The following is a 21,879-nucleotide window of genomic DNA, read 5'->3' on the forward strand; positions in this document are numbered from 1 at the left end:
CTGAGTTTCTCAAGACGTGGATTATCCTGAGGGAGCCTGACTCAATCTGGATGCCACGGAAGTGTCTGATCCATTGCATCCTGAGTTTCTCAAGATGTAGGTTATCCTGAGGGAGCCTGACTCAATCCAGGGAAAGCCCTTGAAAGAGGGTCTGGCCTCCATGAGGTGAGGGCTCCCCATGGCTTTGGAGAAGCCAGTGAGCACACGCCCTGCCCAGAGAGGGCCACGGCCACGTGGCAGGGAAATGCTGGTGGCACTAAGGAGCTGGGAGTCTCAGTCTGACCACTGTGAGGACCTGAGTTCTGCTGACAGCCTGAAAAGGCTCCGGACACTCAGATGGGACCACAGCCCAGCCAACACCTGGTCACGTCCTTGTGAGACCCTGAGAAAAGACCCAGCCAAGCTGTGTCTGGGCTCCTGACCCATGGATACTGTGAGATAAGACACAGTGCTGTTTTAGGCCCCTCCATGTAGGGTAATTTGTTGCAGAGCAATAGAAAACTAACGCACACAACACTGCCTATTATTTGAAAACACTTTATAAAATTATCTACAAGTTAACCGTGGGAAAAACAAACACTGCTTATTGGATATTTTCCCAACATTTTTCTCAGCTAAATTAACAGCTATGTAAGAACAAAATTTTGCCGTAAGTTTGTATTTACAAATGATATATAGATACTGGAGTTTACAAACTACACAGATACTGCGATGTCAGGAGTAGATATGAGAGCAGCATAATGTTTGCCATAATCTTAATCTTCATTGAAATGATGTAAAAATCTGTTAGTGTGGATTTACGTGCAGGCTGAGTATTTCCTTATTTTTATAACCCTATTCTATGCTTTCCCCTGGTTCTTAGCATGGTTGTGAATAATTTTTAAAACTACTCATTGGATGAAAAGATGCTTTGATTCAATTTCCTAAAATATAATACACCATGAAAACCAAGAAGGCAGTGAATGCTATTCTTTGAATACTATAATCTATTTTACTTTAAAACAGCAATGCTTACACATCACAACCAAGAATGTCTGGGAAATCTGTGAGTGTCTTTATTATTGATAACATTAGATTGTAGACAATGTGCATTTGAGGACTGCCCCTCAGCTTGTATAGGATTTCCAAAATCTAGTTGTTAAAAAGAAGTAATCAATGAGGACATGGACCCGTTGTGATGCACTTTTACATCTTATTCATAGCCAGGGAGGTGAAGGCATTGAAAGAATCTATAGGAGATACACACAGAGTGTCTACTGGTGTATTTGGGTAGAGACAGGTGGGGGAGGATGCCGAAGGAAAATGACATCAGCTTCTTCAAGGTATCAGTCAATCCTATAAAGAAAGCATTATCTCTCTTGGTCAACGCATGATCTCAGGGACTCCAAATGATGGATTCTGACGTACCCTGCTCTTCACCTTCAGGTTTATTTCTAGTAATTGATTGCATTCAGCGGCTGTATACACTTCATGCTTGCAATATTTTCTCCTTGTTTTGAAGCACCAAAGTGACAACGTGGAGGAACCGATATAGTGCTTCTGTATCGGTCTTGAGAATATATTCCTGCCCAAAGCCACTCTCTCATTTATAATAGTATGTTTAATGTTGATGTCATTTTTATTCTCCAAAGCCACTCTCTCATTTATAATAGTATATTTAACATTGATGTCATTTTTATTCTATCAATGTGTTAATAAAATCAGCATGACTGCCACATAAACCCACATTTCCGAGCTTTAATTTTTGCATCCACAGGCTATGTTGTAATGTGTTCAGAATTAGTCGTCAATACCAAATCACCCACCTTCACCATTTACTTATTGTGGCAAAAACATAAATAAGGAGCTACCATGCCAGAGGCTGCAAATGGATGGGTCATTTTATAGAATGGACACCATTCTTTTTTATTTCACATTGAATTTGTAGAGGAAGTAGAGTGGGACTTCCTAGGTCTCTCTCTAATGTTGTTCAAACTGAGTATGACCAGGCAGTCTGCAGATGCACAGTGCAGGTGGCAGCACAGTCTGCTGGGGAGCTGCAATGTCTCATCATTGGATGATCCCATTGCATCTGTAGCACGTCTAAGAGGGTCAGCTCCTAGTCCAACAAGCCTTCTCCAAAACACAACTCTTGTAATAATGCTCCCCTGAAAAAAACTGACTTAATTCTAGGAGATGGTACTGTCTCTTAAACATTTCTGATACAGTTCATGGCAGAGTGAGGAGCATAGCTATGACTCATGGAAACCAAGAGGAGCCCAGGACCCTGGAGGTGTCTGCAGTCAATGCTGGTTGGACATTCGACACCATTATGTTTCTCTCTCCCTCCCTCTCATGCCACTTGTTAGGGGTATTGGTGAACCAGCCTCTAATGGTTCCTTCTGCCCATACCCTCTGCTCTGTGTTCGGAATTCACAGTTCCAACCTCTCAGTCACTTTGATGACCATGCAATGAAGAGAAGAGTGGCAGGATCAATCTCCCCTCCACGACACACAGCCACTGCTGTGTGTCCCAATGACACAAATGGTCTCACGTTTCGTATAAGAAAAAAGGTTCGACCAGGTGCGGTGGCTCACGCCTGTAATCCCATCACTTTGGCGGGCCAAGGTGGGCGGATCACCTGAGGTCGAGAGTTCCAACGTAGAGGAACCCCATCTCTACGAAAAATACAAAATTAGCCAGGCGTGGTGGCTCACACTTGTAAATCCCAGTTACTCAGCAGGGTGAGGCAGGAGAATTGCTTGAACCCAGGAGGTGGAGGTGCAGTGAGTGGAGACTGCACCATTGCACTCCAGCCTGGGTAACAGAGCGAGACTCTGACTCAATAAAATAATAATAATAAATAAAGGTTAATGGTAACAATGGTTTCTGGGTACAGAATGTGACCTAATAGTGGAGCAGACATGGGGCTGGATATTCTATATGACACCACTAATTCTCACAACAAATCTGCACAGTGCTTTAATATTATTTACATTTTGCCACGGTGGAGACTGGGCTCAGAGGGGTGAATTCACGGATTGAAGTTCAAAGAGCAAAAGGTAGAAACCTGATCCAAGACTTCTCTGTTCCCAAAAGTCTGACCTTCTTACCCAGCCCTTGTAGATTTTTATTTTGGACTAATTTGCATGCACAGGACTGTGAGTAATCCTTAAGCATAGAAAACATTTCTCCTATAGGACTGTGTTCAGGTTAACATTCAAAGTGCTTTGAGTAACTGAAGTTAGAAAAAAATCCCCATTTCTCCTGAACCATGGAACCATGGGCAGGTTTCTCCAAACCTCTGTTCCCTCATATCTAAAGTAGTAGAAAAACAGTAACTGTGGGGTTTGCATCAGTATTAAGTTAGATCATAGCAAGGTCTTTGCGTGTGTTACAATACATGCTAATCAGTCCCTTTGCGACCTGGGGTATTATGAGTGTTTCCAAGGCCCCTGAACCATGACAACTGTCTCCACTTAACATCACAAATCGTAGGAGTTCCTATGCCAAGAGACATGTGTCACCTTCTATAGCCTTTTTCATGACCCCTGTTAAACACAGTCTGAAAAAAACATACTTAAATTCATATAACACTTGGATGTTTTCAAAAGCCATTTCACATGTGTTTTTTATCTAAGTTAGGAAGGTAAACTATGATTGTCCCTGCTTCACAGATAAAATCAAGACTGGGAAAAAGTGTGGTGGTTGGGATTGAACAGAGTAAGAACTAGAGGAAAGATGCTTTACCCCGGTCTGATTTTGTCTCACTTTACCACAGAGCAAGGGGCACACTGAGAGCACGTCCTTCATCACAGAGCCCTGTGCCCGCATCCAGACAGAGGACCCAGAGGCTCTGTTCTCACTGTGGGCGAGAGCCCTGCAAACATAACTTCCTGTTTTCAGAACAGATTCAGAGTCCCGCCTCCAGCTGCATGCATCGCTGGCCCTGGGCTGTGTGTGGGCTTCCAGGACAGGCACAGCTCCTGTCTAATTCATATAGCACCTGGCACTGACCTTAATCTGTAGCATGTCTAAGAGGGTCAGCTCCTAGTCCAACAAGCCTTCTCCGAAACACAGCTCTTGTGATAATGCTCCCCCCAAGAAAGTGAGTTAATTCTAGGAGGCTGACCGTATGTCAGTTGTTACATGAATTCGACAGGAGTTGTGCCTGAGGGGGTGTCCTGAAGACTGTAGCTTTCCAGAGAGGCCGGGAGCTGGGGTTGGCCAGGCCTTGCTGCCCCCCTGCCTCCAGAGCATGGCTAACTAACCCCCTGGAACCCTGGGCATGATAACAGGAAGACTGAAAAGGGTTCAGTACATGACTCTGCCACAAACCAACACGACAGACTCTCCCTATCCCCATCTGCCATCCCCTTACTTATCTCAAAGTCTAGAACCTTTCAAAAGTGGAAAAGATGTTTTATAAGCATATTGAATTGGATGAAATAAATTGCTTTTATTATTCATCGATTTTTAATTAAACATTTTTATACCTATTCAGCAAATATTTATGAAGCATCCCTCAGAAGCAAGCCGGGGGAGTCATTGTTCTGCGTAATTACACCCACGCCTGACCCTCACCCACAAGGTTTATTCTACAACCAAAATTTAAGCTTGGGTTTATTTTGATGACCATAAAGATCTCTTTGTGGTCGGCAGTTCTGCCTAAACAATGAGACAGGTGTAAAGAACGACAGGGGATGTTCTCAGGAAGTGGCGGCCGCTCTTTCATCGATGCTGTGTCTAGTGCTGATGTTCAGGGAACGCAAATCCACAAAACCAGCGCCTGGACAGAGCAGCCCATGGCCTCAAGCTCAACCATCTCAACATGATTCAAAGAAAGACCAGTCCTGCGTCAGCTGAGATCAAGTGCTCCCTAGGAGTTCAGGGATCAGCCTGGAATCGGCCTAGTGGATAGAGAGAAAGTCAGCCCAGAGGGATCTGATTATTTTTTGTGTCATTAAACCAAAGTATCCCTTTGAGTGGCTCTGCCACAAACCCACACCCTAAGTGTTTATGATGTTCCTTCTACCTCTGTTCAAACTTCTGCCAATATCCTCTGGCCAGGAAATCACTGGCAGCTTGTGGAAGGGAAGCACGGGTGGGATTTCCCCGATGAGCCTCGTCATCACCTCTGCACTGTAGACGCTACTCCAGCTTCCTACTTTGGCAGCTGCTTTTGTTTCCCAAGCAACATCATTTATGAAACTTAATGCCAAGCAGGCCTTGTGGGATTGGAATTGTGTCCAAGAATAAATGCAAATACAAAAGGACCCCCTTGAGGAGTCTGTCATCCATCTGAGGTACCAAAACCAGCCACAAGACACAACATATTGGATGTCTGAGTCCAGTTATTGAACCACACGTGTATGCCTGTCTTATCTCTATGTCCAGGTCACTCAGGCATCCACGCCTCTGTGCCCAGGGAGTGGCTTAGCCATATGTGGGTGCTGGGCGTTTCTTGCCAAGTTTAGTCAGTGTCCATGGAACAGAAACTAGCAAGTGAAAGAGGGCGGTAGACCATGACCAAGTACATCAGTAAAATAATGGAAACTGTGTAAATCAAAACACAGCTAAGTATAATAAAGGGAAACATGGAGAATTCAGGATAGTGATAAGGGGACCAATTTAGGATCTCTCAAAATGAAAATTTACAGGGATGAGAAATCTGGTTGTGGGGCAGGATGAAGACAAGGGATTGTCAATGTCCCTATTTCCCTGTCTCTAAATTAAACAGTGTTGCAAAGTGTCTGGGCTCAGAGGCAGGGCCTCTCCCGGGAGACCAGCTATGCAGCCGATTCATTTTCAGGGCTGGCCAGTGCACTCCTGCAGAGTGCGTCCTGAGGACTGTAACTTTCCAGAGAAAGGGCTTCATTTTTTCTTTTTAAAATAATCGGTACAAAATTGCCATATGGAATTGTGGCAGCTGTATCTCGCAGTTCCAGTTGTTCATCTCCAGCCTTTCAATGTTTGTTTGGAATGTCTTTTATACCCATCTGTAATTCCTTATCCATTTTCACGAGCCCTTCACTTCAAGCCTCTGTTTGGAGAACATTTTAAAGATGTCCCTGACTATAGGTCCTCTTCTCTATCAAAAAAGTGACTTTTAAGAGCCACAGGTAGGGGGGTTGCCTTGGGAAAGCTAGCCAGCTGTCTTTCAAAAGCATTCCCTGGGTGATTTTGTAGGCTCTGACATCTGGTTCCATCAGTGTACCCCAAATAGATTTATCTCATCAGAGGGCCCATAGGACTTTAATTTAACATCAGAATGCCAGTTCTGTAATTTGAAATAACTGATAAAGCTGGTCCATGTACTGGAAATCCTGTATCAACATTAATAAATCACCCTCAGAAGGCTACTCTGATAACCACCTGTTACTTAAGGTGAAACTCTTCTTGCCTGAGACAGTTCTGTGGACCCTTGGTGTCCCCAGGGAATACCCAGGGAATACAATCTGAATGACAATGACCCAGTCTAAGTGTCTTATGTCACAGATCACACATCTGTGTAACGTGCAAAGAAGTACAAGCAAGTGGACCCTCATTGTCCCCGATTTCACAGAACTATGGGTTATGGCTCCATTTGACATCAGTATACACCAGAAGCATATTACCTGGTATGAAAATAGACAAATCTGTAATGAAAAGCCGTGTTTTGTAATGAAGGTACACTTTTAAAGTTTTATTTTGGTCTGACTTACTATTCAGAAAACAGTAGTTGCTTAACAAATGCCTATTCACTAACATATTTATTCCAATTTGGCCCAAAAATACTCTGGATTTTCTTTCCTGCCAATTCCTTTGCATGTGTCAGTATCGGTCAATATACTTGATGCCTGCCAAAGCAGGATCACCTAAAATCGTTGAAAATAAGTTCATCCACTATTCTGGTATTCAGTTAGAAGGCCTGGATTTGGGTTGCAATTACACTACTCCCTGTGTGTAGCAAATCACTAAAAGATCTGAAGACTCGGTTTTTAATTCATAAAGAAGAGTAAAAGGAGCTATTTCCCAAGACCTGGAACTACCAGGATTGTAAAGTTGAAAGGTACCTAAGTGTATGCTTTTGTAAATTTTAAGGGATAAACAAATATTGTGTGTACCCATTTCTAAAAATGTTAGGGTTTTTTATTAAGCTATATATTTTACTCTCTGTTGACATTTTCTAATCTACTCATGTATATGCATTAATTATGGATCTGAAACCTTTAAATACTAATGTGTTCTTAAGTCATGCAATTAACTAGCAAGAGGCAATTACAAAAGTCTTTTGAAAATAGTTGAAAGTGTCTTTACACAGTCTTAAGTGTTAATAACTCACATAAAATATTTTATATAACCAGGCATCATTTCTGACACATCTTTTGGGGACAAATATTTGATTCAGGTAATTGATCACCTTGGGGAGCTGGGGATTTCTTAGGCTTAATTACTTATATTTAAACCTAACAATTTAATGTGAGGTGAATACTATTTTGATTATATAGCTATCAGCACCACCAATTTTCTATTACAAATATATTTTCCCATCAGACATTATGTTCCAACTCGAAGATAATCTTGCAAAGCAGACCTGAGGAGTGTCTGGGTTTTGTAGGTGGAACCAAAAAGGTGAAACAGGGAGAACAAGAAAATTACTCCTATCAAACTGATTATAATAAGAGCTAAGTTCCAGTCCTCTCCAATATTTCTTTCTCCTATTTATAGAACATTTGTGCTACTATGTAATCAAAAATGTCCATAGAATTGAAAGGTGCCCTTAAACAGATGGATCGATTCAAGATTTTACAAAGCAATTCAGTGAAGTGGGAGTGATAGCAAAATATCCTAAAGTGATGCTGGATGCCTGGGAACAATAGAGTCACAGCATCCACATGGGATCCAGGCAGGGCTGAGCCTTGCCCACTGACGCAGGCCTTCTGGGTGAGGGAGGGTGGACATAATCATGGAACAAGTTGACCACCTCTAGTTTCCATCCAGTCACACGGCTCTGGAGCACATGGACCTTCCTAACTGCCACCTGGACAACAAAAGAGGCTTCAGAGTTATGGAAACAGTTCAGTATCCCTACATTGATTCCAAGCCCCTGAGACTCTAGTATGCGTACATCTTTTCCTGGATACTTTGTGCATCACTGTGACAAAATGAGACCAAGTGTTTATAAACGAGAAAATCATTCCTACTGGACATAGCTGGAGGAACATGGGAAACAGTTACTAGGGTTGGAAACGTAATGAGAAATAAAATACAAGCTGAGCACAATGTGTTTTCTGTGAAGCAGCCATGGGAAGGGAAATAGTGAGCTTAGTAAGATCCCAACTTGCAGCAGTGTTGAGGGTGAGGTCACAGGAGAGAGGGAGGAACCCAGGCCAACGTTTTCTGCTCTTTGCCCAGGGAGCCACAGCAGGGGCAGGATGTGTAAACGGCAACGAAAATGTGTTCAGTGGCAAGAGAGTTGGAAGAACAACGTAGGTGTGCACGGAACTTCCCCGTTATTAGACAAAATTTAATCTACCCACAGGCTTTTCAAACAGTTTTTCTTCTCAAGTATCTGTGTTCCTCTAAGACTAGTGTAGGGGCAAGATAGTGGGGATGAAGACATCCAAGTAAGAAAACAAAATACACTGAACATCTCGACAGGGACGAGAAGTGGCAAAAGCAATCACAATAGCATTCATTCCATCTGCAAGCAAAATGGCTTTACAAGAGCTCTTTGAACATTTCTGAGAGCGGAATCCTGGAAAGTAAAATTCCAGTAAAAATTATAATTACAGGTTGACCTTGTAACATCAATGATCAGTGCATTGTGCATCAATGTCAATTCACAGGCTTTCTATTGACTCAGTCTTTTCAACGGTATTAGCACAAAAGTCAAAAACTGGTTTTCTCATGATTTCAGCCACACTTATTCTATTTTTTTGCCCAAAGTCTGACAATTCTTCACCTGTGATTTTTCCTCCTCAGAGGGATTTGCGGTGATTAATCTTCCTCTTCGTCACCTGGATTAGCTCTGGGTCTGTGGGATGATTATTATCTTTCCTAGGCCCTTTTTTTGCCCCTCCGTCAAATAAAGGTGTCCATCACTAACATGCTTTTACGCTCAAAACCCCAAACTTTTAAATTTCTAATGCCATGGTGTTCAGTATCCTATGGTTTTAAAATTTATCTGATGAGTGAAGGATTTGGCAATTCTATATACTTTAAACATGTTAATTAATTAGTTAATTTTAATTACTTATCTACACCAAATAGCCTTTTCTTTTCCTTCAGAACTAAAAATGCTATAAATGGCAGTTATCATATTGCAAATTCCTGCTTTTGAAACACAGCATTTCTTTTATTTCCCTGTTCTTTTGGCTTCTTCGTTTACGTCTTTAAAAACACATTCCACATTGATTTGTTCATACAAACGAGGGCGAGCACTGAAAACTGGGAGCTGCAGGTTCAATCCTGGCTCCACCAACTCTTAAAACTGTTATCTAACTATTGCAAGAACAGAAAACCAAACACCGCACATTCTCACTCATAGGTGGGAACTGAACAATGAGATCACTGGGACACAGGAAGGGGAACATCACACACCGGGTCCTATTGTGGGAAGAGGGTGGGGGGAGGGATAGCATTAGGAGATATACCTAATGTAAATGACGAGTTAATGGGTGCAGCACACCAACATGGCACATGTATACATATGTAACAAACCTGCACGTTGTGCACATGTACCCTAGAACTTAAAGTATAATAAAGAAAAAAAAAAACAACAAAAAAAACCTGTTATCTTTGGCAAGTATTAAAAGTATTCTTAGTTCTCTCATCCCAAAAATTAGTGGTGAAAAGAAAATAATTTACTACCTACAGTTTTTATGTGTGTGTGTGCTTATACATGTATATATGATTAAATGTATAAATATATATATGTGTGTGTGTCATTCAAAGTCTATTACCTCCAGTTACCTCAAACATTTCTTCTAAATCCTTCGTATATAAGCCCATGAATTTTTATCATTGTATACTATATACACTGTACCATAATCAATATATTTAAACCCATCAGATCTAAAGCGTTTTATGTTTCCTTTTCAGGTCCAACGATTTTGTTATTAAAATTAATATTTCCAAGTAGATAAATTTCAAGCAACTACTAGTAATGCGTCTAAGTATACAAACCAGTCAACAGGGTGCAGGATTAAACTGCAATCCAAAAGACAGTAGGCAGCCAGAAAAAAAATCAATATTTAAAACTTAATATAAGCCAGGTATCAGATGTGTCCTGACAAAATGAAAAAGAATGTGATTAAGTCGTACATTACTTACTGGTATAGCTGAGTTGAAAACCTTGGTCGGTGTCAGATCCGTTGGTGTTGAACTCCAGCCACAGGTGATTGGACGTGCTGTTTAGGATCAGCCTCAGCAGTTCATTTTTAGTGAAGGTGCCCAGTGGACGTGAGGAACTGTCTTTTCCGTCGTAGACCTGACAAAAATCACAGCGTGAGTCTCTCTATGCCTTCATTGGATTCTTACGTTAGCAATGTTAATAAGACATCCAAATCTTCAAAGACGCCGTTTCATACGATACTTAAAAAAGGCATATAGTGTATAGAAAGATAAATGAAGGACTTAGTGCTAAATCGTATTTGTTCTTTAAGTTTTATCTTTACCATTAACACTAGAGGCAAAAGATCCCATTTTTGTTCAGATCACTTCATATTCATTACTTTAAGAGCTCTTTCTGTGTTTAGTTAAAATTAAATAAATATTTCTTTATGTTTCCAGGTTTCACTACCTACCTTTTTATACCTTTTCTCATAGTTCAGTTATAAAAGTGGGAAAGATTTATAATATTTTAGTCTTGAATATCTCCTCTGAACTCTCAACTAAGTCAAAGAACATACCCTTCCCTTCTGTTCCCTTTGGTCTGGATGCATTAAAGGACAACACGGTGTGGCGGAATCTTGTCACATTCTGTAGTCTGCAAGACTGAGGTGGCTTTCATGTTGAATTTGTAATAACAGAAGTATCTCATCATGTAATAATAACACTGGAGTGTGATGTTGCTTAAAATGCTCTGTATGTGACATTATCTTCCCAAGGAGTTGTAAAACGAGAGTAGATACAATAAGTACGTGGAACATAAAGAAGACATGGCTTGGTGTTGGCCATTCGGGAGAGGGAAAGTTCAGTCATGGGTTCCCAACTTTTGGGGAGACAGGTCACAAGGTGGGGAGCATTGGGTTGGTGTCACTGTTATATTCTGAATGAGGGTCGGGTAACAGTGTTTCAGGACCCACGCAGTTTCTGCCAATGCCCTGAGGCTCAGGTAACAGAAACAGCACTGACTTTCTAGGAGGACAGATACCTAATACATGCGGGGCTTAAAACCTAGATGACAGGTGGATAGGTGCAGCCAATCACCATGGCACTTGTATACCATATAACAAACCTGCGATTTCTGCACAGGTTAATTCCCGGAGCTTAAAATAAAATAAAAGAGTCAATGCAGCAGTCTTCGCATCCCAATAACAATAGAGCACTAGGTGGGCACAGCTAATCCACCTGCCTCCCTCACTAGCAGGGGGCCATAAAAATAAACATTTATTACATTATATTGGAAAATGCTCAGTTTGTCTTACTAGAAAAATGGAACCCTAACTAAATAAAATTAAACCGAGTCTTAGTAGGCTCTTCCAATGTGTTTGTTTATTTTGCCCACTTATTTCCTCTTTATACGGGTTAATTCTTCTTTCATTGTCTTTCAATTAATATATAAACCCAGGGATGTACACAGATATACATACTCAGGAAAGGAGAAAATACATTTAGAAAAGATAATTTTGTGGGTAGTTATTTCATTACAATTAAATATGGACATGCTAGCGGGGTAGAATCAGATACCCTTTAATCTCCTTACTAAAAGACTATTGTCCCAGGTCATTGTTTAAAAACCATTATTTGGTTTATTCCATGTTTTTATTAGATGAGCCAGGGTCTGACATCCAGAGACTAAAAGGTTTTAAGTCCAGAGAAGTCTGGGTCAAAGAGAAAATGCGCAGGTCTCCCCAGGAAGGCCTTGGGCTACCCCATATACTGTGGAATTGTCTGTAATTCACAGAAATCCATGAAGACGGGGAAACATGAAAGAACTCGACACTCCGTGAAGCCCCTGCTCGCTCCTGACACACTGTGAGCTCATCTGCTCTCCCGAATCTTGGCTTCCTCATGGGGACTTGACCAAGTGCACTGTGGATCCCTGACAGATTGCACCTCGCTGCCAGTGGTTTCATGGTTAGAACCACTAAACATAAACAGCTCAACGGCTTAATCGTAAGATTCTTCAGAACAGGAATTCTGCCTTCTTTATCCACGTCATCAGCAATTAGCACTGGGTCCAACCACTGACAGCCCAGAGAACAGCTATGTCATTGATTAACATGGAGCTTTCCCCTGTCAGTTCTCTAAAGTTAAAATCTGGGTTCAGGTTTTGCATTGATCACAAATAAAAACCCAGATAGGAGTGGAAGTCAGAAGACTTGATTTCTGATCCCAATGGAATGAGGAACAGGCACACCTGTTCTGTACAACATTTCTTAGTTATATTTTTTCACCTATAAACAGCTAGATTCAAAGCGTTCTTTTCAGGTATTAGAGAAAGCCTTCTGGATTCATCTGTTTCATACAAGACTATAAGTATTTGTACTACAGATCCTCCTCAGAGTTTGGCATTTAATCAATGCCATATACTTTAAGGGATGTTAATGGGTTAGCAGATGATCACAGATCAGAAAACATCACACAGAATGTTAGCATGACAACTCTAAAAGTTCTGGGGAAATCTTTCCCCGTTTAACAGAAACTATACCCTGCAGATTTATTTCCAAAATTAATTGCGTTTTCCATTCTATATTCCTTTCATGACATGTTTCTGAGAGCTCGATATCTCTTACATGGTTATTTCACATGAAGCAAGAAAACATCATATTTATTTATGTGTGCAGGGGGTGCATGTATATAAAATTTTAGTCTTTATTATTACATCACAGTATGTGCGAGGGATCAATGTGAACAGCATTAGGCTCAAAAATTAAGATAATTTTACTAGAAATGTTTTTAACGGAGATCTTTATTAGCATATTTAACAAAACATATGCCTGCAAAACATGTAGGCATTTTATATGATTGACAGCTTCTCTGTAATTAAATGTGAGAAGCAAGTTTTTTTAAAAAAACTTTTTGTTATAATCAACGACTTTAAATGGCATGCAATCACAAATGAACATAATTTCCTTCCTTCCATTCCAATAATATTTATCCTTGTATATTTTATGCAGTATCTCTAATCACTCACCTGCACTAAAGTATAGTTAAGAGTTATTTAAAAGTTTGCCTTAAAGGCTTACTGACTTCTAAATTTGAGGTTATTAAAAAATTCAGAAAACGCCTACTTGGGATGTAACTATTTTTTTTTTAGATTAGTAAGAATGTGCTAGTTTCCTGCCTAAAAACCACTTCTTGATTACAGTCCCTCATACTGCCAGTGTGAGCTTTCAAAAGACTGTTAAAATGAAAGAACAACTAGAATAAAACCACACTACTAAATGATGACATTGAAATACAGTCAAACCCGGCCTTAGGAGGAAGTGAGGCCCTTTAATATCCTGACCTGTGCACAGTAACTTCTAATGAGGTCAAGTGGAGCCCAGCGGGGGCTCCATTCCGGCCATTCTGTAAAGGGAGGACAAACAGGATTTTCCCTTTTAGTTGGCTTTCTGAATATTCTCTTCTAACGCTCATAGTTCAAAGTGAGTTGACAGTACTGAATCTAAAATGCATCATTATGTGCATCTAGGTAGACGTAAATTAATTAAAAAACCCCTGGAATTTTAAAAAGGGAATAAAAAGAGCCACATGTCCCTTTCTTGCCCAAAACCAGGCTTCTGTTCAACGAAATTGCTCACCTCACTGAAATAAGCAGGTGATTGGACGGATGATTTCCAGCAGGGGTGTCCAATCTTTCGGCTTCCCTGTGCCATGTTGAAAGCACTGTCTTGGGGTACACATAAAATACGCTAACACTAACGACAGCTGCTGAGCTTTTCAAAAATCACAAACACGTCTCATAGTGTTTTAAATGTTTACGAATTTGTGTTGGACCACAGGCAAAGCTGTGTTGGGCCGCATGTGGCCTGTGGTCGGCGGGTTGGATGAGATTGTATCACAGCATTAGCTCTTCTTGCTTAAATCTTTTCCCTTTCAGTGCCCTGAGGCCAGGTTGCCCATTCTCCAGACCCTAGATCATGGAAGGTTCCCAGTTTATTGAAATACGTACAGGAGAGGTGAAAATTATATCAGAATCTTAGGAGTTAAGGGGCATTTCTGGTTGGAGCTGGGATTTTATAAATCAAGGCAGGACCTGGGTACCCCTGCAATCAGTATTGAGATCCTGTCTTGTCCTGGCTTGGCATTTCCTCATCAGCCCTGTCTGTGATCTGACCACAGTGGCTGGATTTGCCTCCATTATCACTTCAGAACCTTTCCAGCTTTCCACATTATGGCCACATTTAAAAATCAAGATTAACTACAGAAAGGGTTGGTTTGAGGGCCCTGCAAGTTTTAATAGTTACAATTACGTGCCAGACACAATGCTAGGAATGTCCACTTATGTTATTAGATTAAATTCTCAAGACAGTCCAAAAAGGTAGGTACAACTGCGTTTTCTTACACATAAGGACGCTGAAGATCAAAAGTGTTAAATAACTTGCACGAGGTGCTGGACTAACAAATGTTAGATCCAAGTTTATCTACAACGTTATTTCAAAGTCCACATACACTGTTCTAAGCGAAGTGATATTACACCTCCTCAAACTCATTTGTAAATAAATATAAATAAATCATATATAAAAAGATATATCAATATGTGCATATATCTCTATGTAGAAAAACAGATAGACAACATATTTTTTGAGAAGAAAAGTTGGAGTCATCCTGTGGGAGAAGATTCTTTTTACCTTTAGAGTATCTCCCTCAAACAGCTGGAAGCTTCGTGCTCGGAGGTGGATGCCCTTGCCGGCTTCTGTTTCTATTTTATAGATACACTCATGGTTATTATCATAATTGGATGGAAAATTTGGAGACAGTAATGTTCCTTCATTTCCTTTGACACTTGCTCCACATTCAGCTAAAATAAATAGGACATCAGAGAAAGAGGATTCAAAAGTGGAATTACTGTTTTTAACAGATTAAAACCTTTAAAATCATGATAGCCTCCTCTTCTATCAATGTATGTCTGTTAATAATATATTATTTTAAAATAGATCAGTGATTTTTTAAAATTGTTTCACCAACTGGACACAAAAAGATACCCCGCTTAGCTCATTTTCAAAATTGTCTTATTTATTTTAAGAGAATGACCTCTGACTATGTGGAAGCAGCATGTAATCATACAGAGAGTTCTAGAATAAAACAGAGGTGCTCCGGCACCATGGCTGAGGGACCGTGTCACTAGGTTGTCACAGCACCTCTCCCACCTGCCTCGTTCCTGCCTCATGAAATGTCTCCACCAATTCCCATGCACCCACTCTACCATTGTTTCTCTGCAGTTTTTCTTCACTGGTATCGTATGGCATCAACTGGGACGCATTCAAAAGGGGAATCTAACGACAGACCAAACCACTGAGTTATCTTGTCACAGTCTTCAGGATGTCACAGCCCTGAAGGCCTTAGCATTGTGTCTTAGGATGGGAGAACATTCAACGTCAGTAAATATCTGCTTCTCCCCCTTTCCCAATGAAGGAAGAAGATAGTTGACTTCTCGATCTAAATTTATACCAAACAAAATTCCTCTTATCAAGGTCAAAGTGAAAATACATATAACTGTCTACTTTCTGTCAACCTGGGGAAAGTCACTTAACTTTTAAGCACCTGTTTCACTGTGAAAGTCAACAGTTTAGGTCAAGAATGCTTTCAGCTCCAAAATTCTAAGTCCGGTACAATCACACACACACACAAAATAACAAAGTGGCTACATATGCGGGTGCACACACACACAGAGGTTTGTATGTGCCAAGAGAGCTCCACAGGAGTCTGCACCAACAATTTTACAGACTATACGATGTGCCCAGCACTCTGATGTAAACATCCCACAGAATGCCTATTCGTTTGAAGAATAATTGTTAGGTTGGAAACCAAGCATCGGTAAAATGCCAGGTATGTACTGAGAGTGGGAGAGAAGGATGCACAGTGTTCGTTTTCCAGTGGGTTGCTCAAGGTATTGCAGAATTTTGCAGATGACTTCCGCATGCCCATTGCCACGATGCTGATTCTCTCACACCCTCACTCCCTCTTTGACCATGAACACAATCAGCTACGTCACTGACCATGGGCATCCTAATCCACTTGCCAGCAGGAAGTTGCTAGAGATCCATGATTGCCCCTCAATGATTTGTGCACATTGAATCTCAGAATGCCTCCATGTGGAAGGGTGTGGGGAGAAAGTCAGAGAGGAAAACGCTTGACAACTTGGGTTCCCTTCTCCCTCATTCTCCTTAAACAAAGATAGAAAGGCAGACTTTGGATATGGTTCTCAGGGTGCAAGTGTTGAGGGAGAAGTGCAGGCAACTGGTGACTCAAAGATGCCATTGGAAATTTAAAATCATTTTAAGAAATTACAGTAATATAATTATATAATCATAATTATATATTTGTATAACTGTAATAACTTAAAAACCATCTTAAAAGACATATATATATATATATACCCATGAGTAGGTGTATATTTATAAACACATATAAATATATTTATATCTATAAAATATCTATATTATATATAATATATAAATATATCTACAAAATAGATATAAATATATAAATATGGAGAGAAAAGCAACTGATGTGTTTCTTATGCTCCATACTTGGGCATCCCTACTCCAGCCCACACCTTGCTGGTGTTTGAACAGTGATCCTTCTCTGTTAGCAATTTGATGATTCGCAGACAGTGTAAGGTTGAAGAAAAATGGCTTCACAGGCTGGGGGCAGTTGCGCACGCCTGTAATCCCAGCATTTTGTGAGGCTGATGGGGGTGGATCATGAGGTCAAGAGATTGAGACCATCCTGGCCAACATGGTGAAACCACGTCTGTACTAAAAATACAAAAATTAGCTGGGCGTGGTGGCATGCGCTTGTAGTCCCAGCTACTTGGGAGGCTGAGGCAGGATAATTGTTTGAACCCAAGAGGTGGAGGTTGCAGTGAGCTGAGATCCGCCACTGCCCTCCTGGAGACAGAGCAAGACTCCATCTCCAAAAAAAAAAAAAAAACAGAGAGAGAGAAAGAAAAATGACTTTATAGTTTAAACTCAACAACAAGCTATTTAGATAGTAAGCTCCTTGGAAAAGTTAATAATTTGTGGATATTGAATATCTTTGTTGGATGTTCTTTTATTTTTTTTTTCCTTCCTGAAGAAAATGTCTTTCACATAAAAGCCAAAATAAATGAAGATAAAGTTTAAACAAGCCAAGCTGTGTGTCCTCCCTCGGCTGCCCCATGGAGAGAAGAGTTGGGGTATCCAGTTATAAAAGGTGCTGTCCTTAAAGGAAATAAAATAAAAAAGTAATTCTAACAACCAGAGAATGAAACCTAGTCACAAATACTAGAGAATATTTAAAATGAAATTTAACAAAAATCGACAAAGGCAACTATTCCAAATTTAGGTCTTTTGTTAAGTTTACAAGTTTAAAAATAATTCATGCAATTGAAGATATACTGGCATAGCGGCAATAAATAAATCATTTTCAGGTGGGGAAGGAATGTCAGGACATGGGCACAGTCTCAGGTGCAAGACAAATAGGATGTTTTTATGACTTTATCAACATGACCGAAGTGAAGCATCACAGGAAGGAACTATGGGAGATGGGACTGCAAACACAGCCTGAACCAGGTTGTAGGGAACGCCTGCGTTTCCTTGAACCATGGCAGGAGGTCCCTGAAAGAGTTTGGAGCATGGACGTACCCTGATAAAAGGATGTTTGGAAAAGAGGAATGCCTTAAAACAGTTGAATTTTAAAGGCTCTAAACAAAAACACAGAAGGTATAGATGTTGTGAAGATTGACTTGTGACACAAATTCTAGAATTTCAATAGAAGAGGAATATCTTTGAAGGTTCAAAGAAGTAATCATAGGAAAAATAAGTTGTAGTAATACCATGCCTGATGGGGTATAGGAATTTATCTAATTTTTTTTTTTGGTCTATATGTCACTTACATAATGCATGCTCTTATTACTATTACATCACTGGCTGGGCATGGTGGCTCACATCTGTAATTCCAGCACTTTGAGAGGTCAAGGCAGGCAGATTACCTGAGGTCAGGAGTTCAAGATGAGCCTGGTCAACATGGTGAAACCCTATCTCTATTAAAAATACAAAAATTAGCCTTGCATGGTTGTGCATGCCTGTTGTCCCAGCTAATTGGGAGGCTGAGGCAGGAGACTTGCTTGAACCCAGGAGGGGGAAGTTGCAGCGAGCTGAGATCATGCCACTGCACTCTACCCTGGGCAACAAGAAAGAAGCTCTGTCTCAAAACAAAACAAAACAAACAAACAAACAAAACCATGGGAGTATATAACAAAACTAAACCCATGTTACACATGAGAAAACTGAGGCACAATAACACTAATTAACAGGCTCAAGACCACACAGGTGTGAGAGGCAGACTATTATTTGAACCCCAGGCAATCTGCTATCAGAAGGTGCAATAATTGTGCTATGTTTGTTAATACACAATCTTGGTAATTATTCCTATTGGCAGATATTAAATAATCCATGAGGGCTACTTGCTTATGACTTGAATAACCTTGTGGTTCCAACAGGATAGGAAAGTGATGCTGCTGAGGGAAGCAACTTTCTGAATGGTGTAAGTTACTATTTTACAAAACATTCTTTGAAGAAACATTGGTATACTTTTGGGGGCTTGTCTTCTGACTTAATTCTGTTTTCAAATTAAATTAGAATAATTCTTGCGAAAGCTTGTTATCTCCTTTCCTATCTGCTCTCTAACACTACCCCTGCCTTTCTGACCAAGGTACCACCAGATAGCTCGTGTATCACAAAATGTTTCCTCTTCCTTGTTTCCACGGCTGTACAGGCCGGCTCCCAGTATACAAAAATGGATACAACGTGATATTCAAATGAAAGAATGGATGTGTCAAAGAAACTGAGAGAGGTGCTCCAGACCCTGGGGCAGTATCGCAGAGGACATAATGTAATAAGATACTGATATTAAGTAAAGAGCAAGTGCTCAGAAAATCACAACAGTTAAGTGACCAAAATTTCAAAACTTATTTGAGCTTGATTTCAAACATTCATTGAAAATCACCATTAGAACAATTAAATGCTTCATTTTAAAGAAGTTTTTTTAATGGTCTATTTAATATTAATTTAAGATGAACAAATACAATGTTTCTTAATACAAATCACTTGCTGTTTTATAAAAAAACTACTGAAATGGTAATTATAATTGAATTGTCATTTAGATTTTTGCAACTGAACGAAACTAATTAAAATTAAATTAACACAGGAGAAAGGAATTAATTGATTTTTCAGTCAATTCTTCTGTACAAAGGCAGCTACCTGTGAAATCTGCTGTCTCAGTCGGCTGGCCTGCTGTAGCAAAGTACCACCGAGACAGTGGCCTCAACAACAGACAGACATGGAGGCTAGGAAGTCCCAAATTCATAGCATTAACCAAACTGTCTGTATAAATTAATACATATTCAATATTAGGGAAGATTATTTTATTGGGGACATTAAATAACTATTTATTTGATTATTTTAAAAACTAAGTAAAATATATAACCTCTCAATCTGCCTATTCAATAGAGTTAAATTGGATTCAAATTCTATAGCTGAAGCAACTTGTCCACCTAAATAATGTTGAGCCTACACAATACCTCACATTTAACAGAGATGTTTCTTAACCTAATGGCTGAAAGTAAAGGTGTATGGCTCTGGTTATTAAAATGCGGACATTGTTGTGGGGCTTTTGAGGGCATTATGAAATTGGGAAAACCATTAATATGCAGACTTCTATGTTTTAGAAGCTTTATTTAAAAAGTACGGAAATAGAAAACAGCTCAACTAAGGAACAGAAACAGAAAATCTACCTTTCTCCTTCAAACCAAGTTCACTGTGTTCTACACAATAAGTAAATCTTACCCATAATAGAAGTCTATATAAATCAAAATGTACGAGTCCATATTTACTCACAAAGAATATCTAAGAATTTCACAAAATGTTACTATTTTTAGCCCATGCGTTATCCTAAAACCTTTATTTTTACAATTTAGTGCCATTATTGGATTAGCTTTTAAGAAGTAACAGAAACTAACATTTTAGCTTAGAATGTTGTTTCAAATTTTTAAACCCAAAATTAAAGAACTACATAGAATTATATATAGTTTAGTGATATATATGAGACATATCACATATCACATATATGTCTCATATATATCACATTTGATATGCATCTTATATATCACATGATATGCATCTTATATATCACATGATATGTATCATATATATTATATATATCACTAAACTCTATATATTGGTATTTTTAATGAGATATATTTTTAATATATCTCTATAGAGAGAGAGTTTAGTGTTAAACTAGATCTAAATTAAATTAAAATACAGGCAAGATATTTTGTTTTACTATGCCTGTCGGAAATAACTTGTAATCCATTCAAAAATTGAGGATAAGGGTGTTGTTGATTTTTTTCTTTTTTTATTTCGCCCAGTGACTTTCTACTTTGTCAAGCAAATAGAGTTAATACAGTTAATCAATAACAGGCTATATCTCACTTTCATTCTTTTTTTAAAAATTCTCTTACTAGATATGCATTTAAGGCTTATGCTGACGTATATATACAGCCCTTTAACACCCTGTCTGAGAAAATTTTTTGTTCAAATAATTCTGAAATGATGTCATAGATGCAATATTAGGTTACAGAATTATAGCGAACATTTATCTCCATCATATGTGCTAACTTTGCTCCTGCTCTTTTGACCAAAATACTATAAAATGTTACAAAACATCACAAAATATACAGTTTTTGTTATTCTTCAAAAGCTGTGCAGATGGAATTCTAAATGTCCTAAGCTAATCACGACTGCCCTGGCCACAATGACTGCTCGGGAATAAGCATGGGACTCAATGTGGGCCAGTGAGAGGAAACCCAGGACTTGCACATAAGCGATCTTGACATAGCTGTTTCCACAGAGCTGCAGGATGTGGGGCTACAGCACTGTATGTGATGATATGAGATCAGGAAGCCACCTACTGCTTTACCCAGGTTGGCAAAACTGAGAGATGCTGAGACCTCAGGTTCTTGTTGATGAGGTTGAACCCTTGATCAAACCTCACCTGAAGCTGTCCTTATGTATGGACTTTATATCACCTTACCAATAAACTTTCATTTTGACTGAAGCCAATGTGGGCAACTTTTTCTCTAACTTGCAAGTGAAAAAGAAGATCCTAAACAATACATGTATAATGCACATGCCAACAGGTGCCAGAAGAGAGGGTTTGGGCATTGAGTTTGAATACCCAAGGTATATATGATATCATTTCTATCATCCTAAATACATCATCAGGTTGAAAAAACCCTAAAATGAATAAACACAAATAATAAAAATCTTTCCACCTCTTTCACTGAAAAGTGACTTCATAGAAAAACAGTTCTCAGCTCACTAGAAATCCCATTTAAGGTCAGACATTTATTAGGGAGGTTAAAACAGCATGCTTCTAACTCAGTCGACATTCCTTAGGTATCACCTGCAACCTTTGGAACCTTTGGTATGGATTTGCCTCTTTTTTTGCCACAGGCAAATCATTTTTATTTCTATAAT

At 39.5% G+C, this 21,879-nt stretch overlaps 1 protein-coding gene across 1 annotated transcript in view; it reads right to left on the minus strand.

Annotated features, from left to right (window-relative positions):
• CSMD1 (CUB and Sushi multiple domains 1) overlaps window positions 1–21,879 on the minus strand; it is a 2,081,403-nt gene that overhangs the window by 381,179 nt on the left and 1,678,345 nt on the right. The window contains exons 22-23 of the mRNA XM_011937546.1: window positions 14,986–15,155; window positions 10,298–10,454 (exon numbers count right to left, since the gene is read on the minus strand). Coding sequence (XP_011792936.1) covers window positions 10,298–10,454; window positions 14,986–15,155 — 327 coding nt within the window. The remainder of the gene's footprint in view (window positions 1–10,297; window positions 10,455–14,985; window positions 15,156–21,879) is intronic.

The sequence above is a fragment of the Colobus angolensis genome, unplaced genomic scaffold (genome assembly GCF_000951035.1).
Source record: "Colobus angolensis palliatus isolate OR3802 unplaced genomic scaffold, Cang.pa_1.0 Scaffold165, whole genome shotgun sequence".
Classification (NCBI taxonomy): domain Eukaryota; kingdom Metazoa; phylum Chordata; class Mammalia; order Primates; family Cercopithecidae; genus Colobus; species Colobus angolensis.